Source organism: Chelonoidis abingdonii, chromosome 5 (assembly GCF_003597395.2).
Source record: "Chelonoidis abingdonii isolate Lonesome George chromosome 5, CheloAbing_2.0, whole genome shotgun sequence".
Taxonomy (NCBI): domain Eukaryota; kingdom Metazoa; phylum Chordata; order Testudines; family Testudinidae; genus Chelonoidis; species Chelonoidis abingdonii.
The window spans coordinates 60,952,928-60,968,157 of record NC_133773.1 but is presented as its reverse complement, the minus strand read 5'-3'; the positions used below and the strand labels follow the sequence as shown (position 1 = coordinate 60,968,157).

Sequence of the window (15,230 nt, the reverse complement as noted above, 5' to 3'; positions counted from 1 at the left end):
AAATGATTGTCTGCCGTTGTTTTCCCAGAGGAAGGAATGACTGACGACATTTACCCAGAACCACCCACGACAATGATTTTTGCCCCATCAGGCACTGGGATTTCAACCCAGAATTCCAAGGGGTGGGGGAGAATGTGGGAACTATGGGATAGCTACAGAGTAGCTACCCACAGTGCTACGCTCCGGAAATCGACGCTAGCCTCGGACCATGGACGTACACTGTCGAATTAATGTGCTTAGTGTGGCTGTGTGCACTCGATTTTATACAATCTGTTTTACAAAACTGGTTTATGTAAAATCGGAATAATCCCGTAGTGTAGACTTACCCATAGATAGGATCACTTCACTTGACAATGAAGTAAGCGCAGCAGCATTATCCAATTGTTAGGAAGTGAAGTGTACTGTATTTTGCTTAAAATTAAGTGGGTAGTTAGGTGGTGAAAGTTAGTTGTTACATGAGTAAAAATATAGTCCGGACAGCCACTTGGGTTAGCACACTCTGGTGCACGCGCAGAGCGTCATAGGATTCGTAATGGCTACAAGTAGCAGTGACTGTGGTTTTGCATCTCATTCCCAAAAAGAGCAGCTCTGGAAGCATGATTCTGGGCGCCCATTCAATATTTACTCAGAGGGTAGAGTGCCACCTTAAGTCACCAACCCCACTTTGTGCAGCACTTGAGCATTATTTGGAGGTCTCCAATTCAACTATTGACCTATACAGCCCTGCTTAGCTTGTGGGATCTAACAGGATCCCACATTAAGGGGATAAAACCACAGGCCATGGAGGGAGAGAGGGAAAGTTGCTTAGGGAATTTGAAATTTCATGTTGTTTTTTTTTTTTTTTTTTTTTAAATTCAGTGGTCAGACTAAAATTGTGATAAAATACAAGCTTTCTGGATAGTAATAAGTGCTATCTATTGTCAGGAACATAAAATACTAATTGTTGAAAGTAGGAACTTTTGTGTAAGAAACTATAATTATGATATTAAAACAAATAAGTACTTGAACATTATACAGTATGTTTCTCTCTGGCATTGAGGACTAATTGAGCCCATTTTGCTGCTGGTCAACATTCAAATTGGAAATTTATTCTTATCTGTGCTTTATTTCCTCTCCCTCACCCACCCACCCCCCAAAAAATTTTTACAACTAAAATAAGACTCAGCAGACAGAGTATCCGAGCCAGAAGCATGTAGTTGCAATAAGGAGATAATAGTACTCCGGTTAAGTGCCATAAACATGTAATTCCTTTTCTTCTTTTTTGGGGGCAAAAAGTTTTTATTCTTTTAATTATATTAACGAGTTGTATCCCATTGTAGTAGAGCTTTGATTTCTCAATTGCTAAAAGGCAACCCAAAACTAAATCTGTGAGGTTTCTTTTTTCGGGGGAGGGAAAGAGGAAGTTTATTTTGTTCTATTAATAAAACTCCAATGTAGTGAGATCCTAACTACTATGTCCAATTTAAATGTGTGTGCGACCCGGGATACCTAGGGTAGCCTTCACTGAAAATGCCAGAGTCAGAGCAGGCTGTAAAAAGACAGCAGATTTTCCAAAAACTGGTGGTTCACACTGAAGTTAGACTCACCAACTAGTCATGAACTGTGCTCCTGATCTCACACATTGGTTATCAAGAAGCTGAAAAAAGAAATCATACAGCTCCCTTTATTGCATTCCAGTTCTCCGGCTCCTAATTAGCAAATCGATCCAGTAAGGTGAGAAGTAATTTTAAAACTCTTCTCACTATACAAAATGTTCTTCTGATCCCCAAAGGGCGTGCCACATTGCCAGGTCAGTACTCTGCCTGCCAATTCCTTAATATTTAAAACTAAAGGTTTATTATAAAAAAAAAAAAAGAGAGACATTTGTTAAATGGTAAAGCAGTCAGATACATACAGAAATTTAAAGTACATGTATCAGGCTCTTAGAGTTTGTTGGCTTGAGAGCCCCTCTGGAACACATCCAACGCTTGGATAGATCATTCAGTCCTTTTGTTCAGAGCTTTAGTTTGTAGAAAAGTTGCTCCAGAGGTGAGAAGCAGGGTTGAAAACCAAATGAAGATGACGCAGCTCCCTTTTATAGCCTTTGCCATGTGGCTTGTACATCCTCTCCCTAAGCACATAGACCTGGAAGAACCTTGGAGTCCCCTATCCATAGGCATGTCTCTACGCATCTGGCTGACTCAGATGTAGCCCCAGGCTTCCTTCCATGGGTTCTTTGTATAGCTAATTGCCTTTGATAAGCCATCAAGCAAGCTAGATAGTGCTGGTGCCCTTTTGTCTTGGGATGTCACCCAGAAGCACAGTACACGTTTGAAATACAGATATATCAAAAATATATAATTCACAATACAAAGATGATACAAACCTGTAAACAAGATTATCATACTTGGCAAATCATAACATTTTCACAGATACCTTACACTGCATATCTGGTAAGATTGGTTGATTGCAATTTTATAATATTGGTATCAATAATATCATAGTGTCTCTCACATGCCATACAGCGTCAGTGTGACTTTACTTTTTTTTAAGTGTCTGATATATAATGAAAATAATAATTTTGAAGGACACGATGAGGTCAAATTTGACCTGAAGTTTAAGCTTCATAAAAATTATCTTTTGTGAGACCTGAGACCAATAGAAATGTTTCTCCTGAAATTGAAAAGTGAATTCAGTTGGCAACATATTTTTAAAACTAACTTTCTGTGTTTGTCATATAGAGATTGTATCATTATGCAATGTATAAATAACCTTAAAGTGAAATTGCCAAAAAATTAACTATAGGAATAAAAGGAAAATTTGTTCATCTGTTTTCATGGTTCAAGCTGGTAAATACAAAAAGCAAATGATTACATAAATAGCAAAAAATCAGTGTTACTTGTAAAGATGTCTCCATTTTATCACCTGTGATGGTATCTGTAACATAGGTAAGGGAATTTCAGTACTTAAATGATTTTATCTTGACACTATCTCTTTAACAATCCTATGGTGGGCCGGGCTTATGGGGCTCAGGCTGTGGGGCTGTTTCATTGCTGTGTAGACTTCCAGGCTCGGGCTGAACTTCTTAGTTCTGAAGGAACTCAAATGCGAAATTGCAGAATTACTAACTAGTCTGTAACCTATCATTTAAATCAGCTTCTGTACCAAATGACTGGATGATAGCTAATGTGACACCAATTTTTTAAAAAGGCTACAGAGGTGATCCTGGCAATTACAGGTTGGTAAGCCTGACTTCAGTGCTGGGCAAACTGGTTGAAACTATAGTGAAGAACAAAATTGTCAGACACATAGATGAACATAATTTGTTGGGAAGAGTAAACATAGTTTTTTGTAAAGGGAAATCATGCCTTACCAATCTGCTAGAATTCTTTGAGGAGGGTCAACAAGCGTGTGGACAAGGGGGATCCAGTGGATATAGTGTACTTAGGTTTTCAGAAAGCCTTTGACAAGGTCCGTCACCAAAGGCTCTTAAGCATAGTAAGCTGCCACAGGATAAGAGGGAAGTTTCTCTCGTGGATTGTTAACTGGTTAAAAGATAGGAAACGAAGGGTAGGAATAAACGGTCAGAATGGTGAGAGGTAAATATGACAGGTCTATAAAATTGACTGGTGTGGAGAAAGTAAGTAAGGAAGTGTTGTTTACTCCTTCTCATAACACAAGAACTAGGGGTCACCAAATTAAATTAATAGTCAGCAGGTTGAAAACAAACAAAAGGAAGTATTTCTTCATACAACACACAGTGAACCTGTGGAACTCTTTGCCAGAGGATTTGTGAAGGCAAAGACTATAACAGGGTTCAAAAAAAGAACTAGATAAATTCATGGAGGATAGGTCCATCAATGGCTATTAGCCAGCATGGCAGGGATGGTGTCCCTAGGCTCTGTTTGCCAGAAGCTGGGAATGAGTGATAGGGGATGGATCACTTGATGATTACCTGTTCATTCCCTCTGGGGCACCTGGCATTGACCACACTTGACGACAGGATACTGGGTAGATGGACCCTTGGTCTGACCCAGTATGGTTGTTCTTAGGGTGGGAGGGATAGCTCAGTGGTTTGAGCATTTGCCTGCTAAACCCAGAGTTGTGAGTTAACCCTTGAGGGGGCCACTTAGGGATCTGGGGCAAAATCAGTACTTGGTCCTGGTACTGAAGACAGGGGGCTTCGGGGTCCCTTCCAGTTCTAGGAGATAGGTATATCTCCATTATTATGTTCTTATGACCCTCCTACCCTTCAGGGCCTAGAGTCAAGGCTCCAGCCTGAGCCTGGAAGTCCACACAGCAATGAAAGAACATGAGCCCAAGTCAGATAGCACAGGCCAGCTGCAGGTTTTTCTTTGCTGTGTAGACATACCCTGTGAAGGTTTGGGGGTGTCAAGGGTACTGGTTATGTTTGCAAAAGAAGCAATCCCCAAAACACTGTGTGACTTCTCATGCAGCATACAACAAAAACAGCTGTATGGTTTTATTTTCCATATAAAAGTTTGCAGATTTGTAGCTGCTGCCAGACTGATGAATATGAGTTACTCACGCAGGAAAACAGAGATGATGCCTACTGAAGGCAAGCAAAATTGAATATACGCTCTGTGTAAGGCAGCGTATGGGAGAAGCATTTGTTATATAGTGAATGAGTAAAATTGTATGTCATGTTTCTTTAGGCTCTCAACAGGAGATGTGTAGAAGCAGCAGTGATGACAGGCCTCGCACTGAACTGCAGCATAAACAAGAAGTCCTTGTTTGACAGAAAACACTATTTCTATGCAGATCTGCCTGTAAGTATGCATTGTAGTTGGTCCCTCTATAGCTGTAGAAAAGGATGGGTCTGGAGTAGGACTGGCATTAGCAAAGAGATGCTTTTTATGTTTTCAATCAGTGTTCTGCCCAAACTAACAGGATGCTGCACCAAGCCCTGATGAATAGATAGCTATACCCTAGTGCTCACTGATTGAATGTGATTCCCCTGATTGCTGACTCCTTGCTTAGCCTCACGATTCCAGTGGCTTTATGTAATTGAATTAGGAGATGGAGCTGCTGTGCCCATACTCTTTCCATTCCTAATATTAGCACTAATTGTCTGTTAGGGTAAAAGCAAACCAGTCTGATAATAGCCCCTCTTTTAAAATGAATGTGTAGCAAACACACATTACAATAGTATAAACATCATAGCATCTGTTTTTTTTGTTTTTGCTATTAAACTTAAGGACCTATAAATATCACATTTGCTTTTCAAACATTCTAATCTTTGCCAGGATCTTGAATGAACTTAATAAATGTGCCTTTGCCACATGCAGTAATAGGTTTGGATCCTGTGGATTGCTTTCATATTTGGAATAAACTGTCTTTGGAAGTGAGCTGCACTTGACAAAGTCAAGTAAGAATATGGAAATTAGTTGAGAGTCTGGTTTTACCTTTTTGACAGCATATGACAGCGTACAGCAGAGCTCAAAGACCTTATTTTTGTTTTAACAAAGTCACGGTTCTAACTTTAAAGACGGCCTTTCCCTCCATATATTTGTTCTGGATGTTGTTGAACATAAGTGGCCTGTAAAGGGAAAAACAATGGATTTGCTTCACTTTGCTTTTTTTGAATAAAGAAGACTTGAATGCTTTTTCCTGCTTGTGTTTTACCCAAGAAAAATCAGAAATATCAAATCTTAATTTCCCAGTTTTTCTTGGAGGTGTCCTTGGAGTTCCAGAGAATTAGGGAGGAAGTGTTCTTCAGGCCATAGATCAATGTGTAGAGGTGTTGAAACGTTAATCAAAGATTTTTTCTCCCAACTGTTTGTTCAGGCATTTGAGATTTTTTTTTAAGAACGTAAGACACAGAATTTTTGAATAAAATTCCATTTTCCCCCTCATTTGATGTCCTTCGAAGAAAAATGATATTATGGTTAATGCATAGCTGAGAGCCAGGAGATCTGAGTTCAGTTTCCATCTCTACTAGAAATATCCTGTTTGTCTTTGGGCAGGTTATCATCTCTGTGCCTCAGTTCCTTATCTATGAAATGGGCATATGCTTCCCTACCTTGCTTGCAGGGGTGTTGAGGATAAAGTCATTAATATTTGTGAGGCACTAGAGACCCAATCCACAAAGTAACCTAGGTGTTGTGATGCTTAAAGAGTCTCAGGGTTAGATAAAGAGCGACAGTGAGGCTGACTATATAGCCTGGTGGCTAGGGCACCCATGTGGGAGGAGGGAGACCTAGGGTCCAGTCCCCATGCTCCAATTACTATTTTTTTTTTTTATACATAATGAAACAGCTGCAACAGGAGAGGTTGAGGAAGCCACACAGAATATCCCATATCTCAGAGGTTAGAGCACTCTCTCTTGAGAGGTAGGAGATCCCTGTTCAAATCCTTTCTCCTCTCTCAGACAGAGGGGGGAATTGAACCTGGGTTTCCCACATCCCAAATGATTGCTCTAAGCACTGGGGTAAAAGTTGTAAGGAGGGTGCTGTTGGTGCCTGATTTTGAATGGAACCTCATCTGGTAGGCAGCCACTGAGCACATTTCCCATATTGGGCCCTCCAGGCAAGGTAGGCGGGTGTACATCTGTCTTCCCTGGGTTCATGGATAACTCTGGGACTAGGCAGGAGATAAGCATCTGGATGCCTAAGAGGAAGGCAGCATTGTGCATACCCTGAGGCAGCAACGTAGGTGCCTAGGTAACTTTACCCTGAGAACTTAGGTACCAAGTGAATTTAGGCACCTAGAGGGTTAGGGTATGGCTACACTTGGAAATGTGCAGCGCTGGGAGTTACAGCTGTGTAGGAACAGCTGTGTAGGAACAGCGCTGCAGTGTGGCCATATTTGCAGCATTTGCAGTGCTGTTGGGAGTGGTGCATTGTGGGCAGCTATCCCAGCGTTCAAGTGGCTGCAACTTGCTTTTCAAAAGAGGGGGGTGGGGTGGAGTGTGACAGGGAGCGTGGGGGAGACAGAGAGAGCGGATTTTGGAGCAGACACTGTGACAGCTCCTGCCTTGCAAGTTCAAAAGCGGGGGGGGGGGATGGAGTGTGACAGGAGCGTCAGGGAGACAGAGAGTGGATTTTTGGAGCAGACACTGTGAGCTCCCTGCCTTGCAAATTCTGGCCATTTCCCCACCCCTCTCTCAATCACTCTTAAATGTAAAAAGGCTTCAGACCAGATAAGCAGCTCTCCGAGGGACTCCCTCCCCCCCGCCGTGCTGTTTGTCTCCTCAAGCAAACAGCTGTGAACATCCAAAGCCTCTGCTCGGCTCGCTCGCTGGAGGCAAAGTGCAGCTGTGTTTGGTGCTCCGGGGAGTTCCTTCCGGTTTGTTGTAGACAGGAATTCTGGGATACCTCTTAATACCCTGGAGGCCAATAACAGTGCTGGTGAGTGTCCACACCTGATGAGCAGCGCCGCATCACCAGTGCTGTATTCGCTACACCCGTAGCAGACCAGGAGTACAGCCAGCGCTGCAGTCAGGGGGTTGCAGCGCTGGCTGAGCTTTGTAAGTGTGGACACCGAGTGTAAGTTGCAGCGCTGTAACCCCCTCACCAGCGCTGCAACTTGCAAGTGTAGCCAAGCCCTTAGGCAGCAGTGGAAAAAGAGTTTTGTGGATTGCAGTGGAGCCTAAAACCGGGACTTAAACACCTACGTACCTGTGTGGATCTGGGCCCTCCATACTATAGTGATGGAGGACGTATAAGTACCTAGATAGTTACTTTGGTTGTCAATACGCTCCTAGTTCTGCAGTCATCATCGATAGTCTTCCTGATAAAAACAGTAAGTTGACGAGAGCTGAAATTCTAAACAAGCAGGAGAAAAAAGTAGAAACAAAAGAAGCCAAGCCCAGCTTTTCAAACTGGCTTTGTTCATCATGAAGAAGAAAGAATTCACAAACCCAATTGCTGGTCACCTTTAAATTGTAGGTGGTTCTTGTCAAAGTTAGACTCAGGACTCACAGTTTGTCAGACCACTCTGTTTTATTAGCACAGCGCTCTGCTAATATACCCAGATAATGTAAGCACCATGAAAGACACAAGCTATCTTATTTATACAGATAAAAGAGCGGAATTAGACAAAGGGACAAAGAAAGCAAAACCATAAAATTCACCTGGGGCACAGCATGCATATCCTACTTCCTTACTAACTCTTATCGATCTAAGACTAATACTTCACCAATTGCCCTTAAAAAGCCTAATTGTTCTATGTTAATGTCTGTATTCCTGACACCTGGATTGCAGCATTCCAACAATTTTGCTTACAGGTACAGACAGCATTTCTTTAATACTTTCTATTTTTACAATATAATTCATTCTACTTTCACATTCTGCTCCTACATTAAAGAATGTTCAGACTTTCCTGGTGGTGATCACTCCCCCAATAAAAAATGAACAGAAAAGAATGAAGCAGAGTAAAAATTAGTCCATCTGTTTTGAAAGAGAGAGCAATGGGAAGATATATCTTCAGGTAGCATACATAGTACATAGGCACTGTGTTCTGCCACTACTTAATGGCTTATATTACAGCATCTTTTAGTCAAATAATTAGGAAAATTTGGATCAAGAAGATACCTGACACATTCTATTAGCTTTAAACACACAGAACTCAGGATCTAGCAGCTGGCACCTATAGTGTTGAGCACTAGCTGTAAAATGCCCAGCCTGCATTTCCTAATAAGGCAGTTTTCTCAGGAGCCCTGTAATAAGATGCAGAGTTTAAGCTAATGAGCTGAATGGAATAGATAAAATAAATCCTGCTCTTAGGGTCTTTTGACAATGGGATTATTGTTACTCCTGAAAAGGGGGCTTTGGATGGGAACTGGGATTCTTGTTCCTTATTGTCATGCACCATTTGAGGCTTTTTTAAAAAATCACTTTCATGAGAAGCTAGGGGAAGCAGGAAAAGCTATGTGCATAGATTATATTGAGCCTATAGAATGGAGTCAATTGTCTCATTTTTATTATAGTACTTAAAACTAGGTTTGGCAGAATTCAATTTTTATTTTTTATAGTTTGGATGGATAATATCAATGTTTATTTTTAAGCATTTGTTTTGTTTTTATCTATTTACATTTTCACAGCTGCATGAAATTATGGGGGGTGCCAGACATATTTAATGACTAGACATTGAGATTCAAAAAGCTAAAGCTTTATCACTGTTAAAAACACAAATTGACAATATTACATGTCAAAATATATAAGGTAAATATCCTGAAATCAAACTCTAATGTTCTCCGGCCTATCTGAAATGTTGATTATCATTGTTAGAAATATTTTTTCATCAGTTTGTGTGTATACAGTGAAATTAATGTTTGTTGATTAAAACTCTAATATTGTAGTACCAAGGGGTTCTTACAACTAGAAGTTTGCACACTTCACTGCTTATGTAGTTCAAGTTGTGCACTCAGCTTGGCCCTTTCCCCTCCACTCCAGCTGGGTCCCTCTCCCCTGCTAGTCAGATCCAAACACTGTTGATTTTGGTGAAAATCAGAAAAGGCTGATTTTCCACTAAAACTAGGCTTCCCCAGTTTTTCGATTTTTCACCAAAATCAATAGGGTTCTGGCCAGTGGGGGAGAGGGGCCCAGCCAGAGTGAGGGACAGGGATAAGGGGGCCCTGGCTAGACTCAACTCTGTGTCCAGACTGACTGTTCCTTTGCCACAGGCCTCTGTGTGAGGGGTCCCTGTCTCTACCTATATCCTGAGTGACCAAATGGCGATTTTAGTGGAAATGAGGCTTTTCTAGTTTTTCTGATTTTCACTGACACCAATAGAGCTCTGGCCAGAGTAGGCGTTACAGTCTCAGGTATTTGTGGGGGGGGGAGGGCTGGCATGTGGGGGCAAGGGGCCTGGCTGAGGGGGTTGGGCCTGAGGAGGGACAGTCTATCTTGGGACAAGAATTAAAATTATTGTTCATGTAATGGCAATTCTGAACACAGACCTGATTCTGTATGCAGGCTGGCTATCAAATCACTCAGCAGAGACTTCCCGTTGCTGTGAATGGTAGTCTTTCATACAGCCTCTGTGTAGGGGGAAAAAAGAACCAGATGGTAACCAGGACTGTGAGGATTAAGCAAATCCAGTTGGAACAAGACAGCGGAAAGAGTCTTCATGATGACACAAGGAGCCAGACTCTCATTGACTTGAACAGGGCTGGTAGGCTTGGATCACTTTCTTATCCCCTCAGTCTTTCTACGTATGGGCTGAATATTTAAAACTCATTAGAGTGGCAGGGGGGTGGACTCTGGTTTGTTGCTTTCAATATAAATTTTTAAATGTGTTTAAAAAAAAAAATCCATATCTGGCTAATGTTCGTCTTTTCTGACCTGTTTGCTGATGAGACAGTGGCACTGGCCAGTCAGAAGGCTAGTGGCTCAGTTTCTCAAACCTGTCTGCCAGCCAACTTCCAAAAAAGACCTTTAATATGTCAAGGGGGTATTCAGTGGGACAGAGGAGCCACTTATGCTCCGGCAGCTGTAAGTGTTGTTTAAAAAGTGCAGACTCTGAATGAAGCAATGTGGCAGAAATGCACAGACGGCAGAGTGGGATGAGTCAGTAATGGCTTTTCATTTTTAGCTTTTATAAAAACAATCACTTTCCTCATAAAGCTCTAAAATGTCTATTGTATAAATCAAACGCTGACCAACAAATCCATGTACCTAAATGTGTAGTTAGGTGCCTAAATTACTGGCCTGACTTTCAGAGATGATGAGCATCAAAAGCTGCCAGAGAAGTTGAGAGCTGCAGGTGCTCATCACTGCTGAAAATCAAAACATTTAGTTATGTGCCTAACTATGGATTTAGATACCTAACTTTAGGCCCCACACTTGCAAATATTGACTAATACCTTTACTCTAGGAAACTGTCAGAAAACTGCGATTGCATTAAATTACCTGACTATAATGAGAAAATGAAATTGGGAAATCAGGTGGTTTGTTTGTAGGAACTTTCTCAGAGGAAAGATGAATATTTTTTCCATCTGTTCCTTATGTCATCAAAGGGGGTAGTGTGCGGAAATGCCTTTAAGTTAAATCTTAGACTATTTTTGGTTTTCTTTTCATGTGACAATTCTGCAGATAGCCCCATTTTGACAGTTATTAAATAAAACATGGTTTCCCAGTTTTCTCAAACAAACCCAAGTGCTGTCATGTGTTTAGCTTGTTGCACTTTAATATGTCAAGATCAAAAGCTATTGCTGGGAATCTCGTTTCTCTCTCTTTCTGGTAGGTATTGGCCTCATGGAGGTTGTCATGGAGCCTGATATGAGCTCTGGGGAAGAGGCAGCTGCAGCAGTTAGGGAGCTTCAGCTTGTTCTTCAAACACTTGGGAGCAGCCAGGCAATCATGGCAGGTAAAGGAGCAGGCAGGGCAATGCCCTCCAGTTAATTGTAATTCCCTGCATTTGCAGGGGTAGTTTCACAGCTTCTGGTTATGTTGCTCTGTAGTTGCCTAACATTTAGCATTTTCTTAATGCCGCTTCCTTCTTTTAAAATCTTCAGTGCCTGTATAAGGTCAGCTATGCTTCAAGTGTCTTTATAGGCCCAGCTTCCTCTGCAGCACTTGGATTTTCATACTGCCGCATACATCAATTTTACATGATCGACCAGGGCAGGATGAAGGAGCACAGCGTTCTTGTTATTTTTCACTTATTGTCTTTCTCTGCTCATCTTGCATGTACTTAACTGTGGATGGGAAACATTGTAACAGTGATTAGTAGTTGAGAGTGAAGGCTCCTGGCACAGATGATTGTGTAAGTTAAATTTTGGGTGTAAATTGATCATAAAACAGATGTTCAGCAGTGAACCAGCGCAACTTAGTGATTTAACATCACATTCAGCCCCTGAGGTAAGCAAGTGCATCTCCCAGTGAGTTCAATCAGAGTTGTGCCTGCTCAGCCCAAAGTGGATTGTGACCCTGGGAATGTTGGGGAATGGTTCAGGTTTAATTTAAAATAATGGGTAATTAATAGTTCTTAGATATTATGCTCTCTGGAGCAGGTATCTTCATATGTATTTATGCAGAGGGACATTGATCATCACTTAGGCTTCTGGACACTACTATAATAAACAGAATATTAGTGGAGGCCTATTTTATCTTGTACCCTCAGGCTACCTGCTTTTTCTGAGGCAACTTCCACTGCCTCAAGATCTGATTGTCTTCACTTTTACAATATTGTAACTCCAGTGGATTTACACCAGTGTTAGAGGAAACTCAAGCATTCAGTGGAGGTCACTCATTTTGCATACCTTCTGAATGCCAAATCAGCACATTATTCTGCGATTTATACAGACTTCATGATATGCAGTAACTTACCATCATCTTTCGTTGCTGAATTTCCCCCTGAGACTTCTATTAGCATGTCACCGATGTATCCCACACTATATTTAAAGAAAGACCTGCCTTGCTGGCAATATTTCCTCCACCCCACCCCAATCTTATTAGTTTTTAAACTAAATTATTTTATTCAAGTGTGCTTAGTGAGGTATTTTTTATTATGTTTTTTGTTTTTTTTTTACCAGCATTGTTTGTGTTTAGGTGAGGGTTTGCGCCCTCACATTTTGTCTGCTTTCTATTTGCGTGTGCCGGGAAAACACTTGGTGAATTCGTCATCCATCACTTTGCAGCAAACTGTTTGAAAGCATGACTTCACTGCAAGATAATCAAATAGGAGATGAAGCTGGGCTGTGAGGGAGACAGCCTTTTTAAAAATACACAGGCTCCAATTCTCTTTTCAGTTATGCCTGGTTAATCCCATTCTCTTCTGACTAACAACAGTGAGAGAGTAGAGTCAAACCCATATCTTCAATAGAAACAAAGTGAAGACAGAAGAATACCATTAACATATATTTCCTTTGGTACAAGTGTTCTCTTCTCCTCACCCCTAAGTATGATGCAGTGTGAAAAGTCTCCTTTAAAATGAACATTGGGGTCCCTTTTATACCTCCCTTCTTCATTTGCGTGTTCAAGAAGTCTCCATCAATACAGAGAAGATTAACGAGATGACATCCATTCAGCTTTTACAGAATGGGCAGGGTCCACTTTTGCAAATTTACATTAGCTGTCCTGAATGGGCTCTAAGGCTTTACATCTCTCTACAGATTTAACCCTGGGCTATTGACATTGCCTTCACTAGTGCTGTTATGTAAATATCAAATATTTGCTTCATTTTACAGCGTATTAATTTTAAGTTCAGATAAAGATGAAGACTAGAGAATGGGTTTCCTCTGATGATATAGCAAGAGTCTTATGAGCTTATAGTGTGAGAGATGTATGCCTGTTTTTTCTTTTCTTTGTCTAATTTGACTAGCTCAACAAATTCTCTGTGTAGATGGATGTTTTGGAGGAACCTGGTAAAACCAGCAAGATGGTCAGACAGGACCGCCTGAGGCTTCTGGTCCACCCCTTGCCTTAGTGTAGGTTTGCCCTCTGTGTAACTTTCTGTTTGCCTGTATATGTTATGCTTTTGTCAGTCAGGAAGAATTTAAAATCTTCTTTGTTGAGGAAGAAGATTACAGTTCACTGAAGGAGGAAAAACCAAGTTTCTGACATTTGCCCTTCAGCTTTAAATTCCTAAGGATGATTCAATAAATCTACCCAGCATTGCTGTTAAAGTCTTGCGCTCCATGGTAAGGCAGTGTACAGTGATCAGGTAGTCATTTCACAGGGTGTTTTCTTACACTTTTGTCGGGGCGAAAAAATAAAAACCGGAATCTTGCAGCCTGCTTTTTTTTAATTGTCTTTAAGGTGATTCACCCTGGTTCTGTCCTCCCTTTACAGGACATAACCTCTCTCCTAGAGTATGGTTTTAAGAACTGTGTTTTTAAGGAGTATGGTTTTAAGCCCGTGCACTTACACTACACAGCTGTCTTTGAGAAGAATCATGTCATTCCATTCCAAAAGGTAGTAGTCTCAGAAAATTCAGTGATTGAGGATGGAGATTTAAAATGGAACCATAAATAGGAAGCTGTTATAAGGCGGCTGCTCTCTTCCTGACCTCAGATCTTTTACAGAAGTCGAGTATAAACATCCGTACATAACATGCTGCTTATTAACATATGCCAAGGTCATCTACTCTAGTGATGATGTTTCCTTTTCTAGAGGGTCAACTGAGAGTGGATGCCAATGTATCTGTGCATCACCTCGGAGAAGCTTTAGGAGTAAGGACTGAAGTGAAGAATATCAATAGTGCACGATTCCTGGCAAGAGCAATAGGTAAATGTTGTTGTTTGCTCCTTTATTGAAATACTAGATACTTTTCATCTAGGTGACAGAACCAAGTCTCACAAAATGTAGGTATGTCGGCCACATTGGCTGTCAGTTTTATTGTGGAAGTGATCCTCTGTCTCCAAAGAGAGTAAAGTGGATGCTTCTGTTTTGATAGATTCTAGCAATACACTAGGTCTGTGTCCTCAGATAAAGTTGATTGCTTTCCCAGGGCACAGTATCTGGTGTGTGTGACGCACAAAGGGCATGCAGCTGCAGTATGGGTATGGGCAGGAAAGGAGAAACAATGCATCTCCCAAGAAAAAATGCAGGGAGATTGGATGGAGAGCCTCCACTCAACCCCTGATGTGATGATGGGGAAAACTGCTTTGGCTGTACAGTTTAGCTGAAGTCTGGAACAGGCTGCGGTGTGTGTATGTGGGGGGACCCCCTCCCCCCGCAGGAACCAAATGCATACCCAACAGTGCCAGGGAGAGGTCAGTTTTGCCAGTAATTCCATCCCTAATAGATTGCTTTTGGTTTCAGTAAGGTTAAAATAACCTTTTCATTTACTGCCTGGCAGTGAAGAACGCAGTAATGGAAGGTATGAAAATGCAGTGGGTGCAATGTAATTCAGCTGAATTTTTTTTGTCAGACTATGAAATACAGAGGCAAATCAAGGAACTTGAAAATGGAGGAACTGTTATTAATGAAACCAGAGCCTTTGATTACAAACTTGGGTGAGTTCATATTTCAGAGAAGTATTTGAAATAGCATCTTTGGAGTTCTAATGCTTCCTAGCGAGATTGTCACTGATGTTAAGACATCCTCTCTGTTTGTTTGTTTGAATTACCATTCAGGAGTGTGGTCCCATCACAGGTATTAATTATATTACAGTAATGCCTAAAGGCCTCAACTGGTGTCCGTTGTGCTAGGCACAATCCCTTCTCTGAAAACCTTTCAATTTAAATAGACAAGACAGGTTAAGCATGGGAGGGGGAATAGGCACAAAGAAGTGAAGTCACACAGCAGTTCAGAGGCAAAGCTGGGACTAGAACCCAGGTCTCC

At 41.3% G+C, this 15,230-nt stretch overlaps 1 protein-coding gene across 2 annotated transcripts in view; it reads left to right on the top strand.

Annotated features, from left to right (window-relative positions):
* The window catches only part of GATB (glutamyl-tRNA amidotransferase subunit B), a 58,229-nt gene that overhangs the window by 22,883 nt on the left and 20,116 nt on the right, over positions 1 to 15,230 (top strand). The window contains exons 3-7 of one of the 2 annotated variants that reach the window (XM_032771283.2): positions 4,656 to 4,769; positions 9,918 to 10,116; positions 11,188 to 11,310; positions 14,058 to 14,171; positions 14,818 to 14,902. In XM_032771283.2, the coding sequence (XP_032627174.1) occupies positions 4,656 to 4,769; positions 9,918 to 10,116; positions 11,188 to 11,310; positions 14,058 to 14,171; positions 14,818 to 14,902 (635 nt within the window). Of the gene's footprint in view, positions 1 to 4,655; positions 4,774 to 9,917; positions 10,117 to 11,187; positions 11,311 to 14,057; positions 14,172 to 14,817; positions 14,903 to 15,230 lie in introns of both variants that reach the window. The other variant, XM_032771284.2, reaches the window with a different exon arrangement.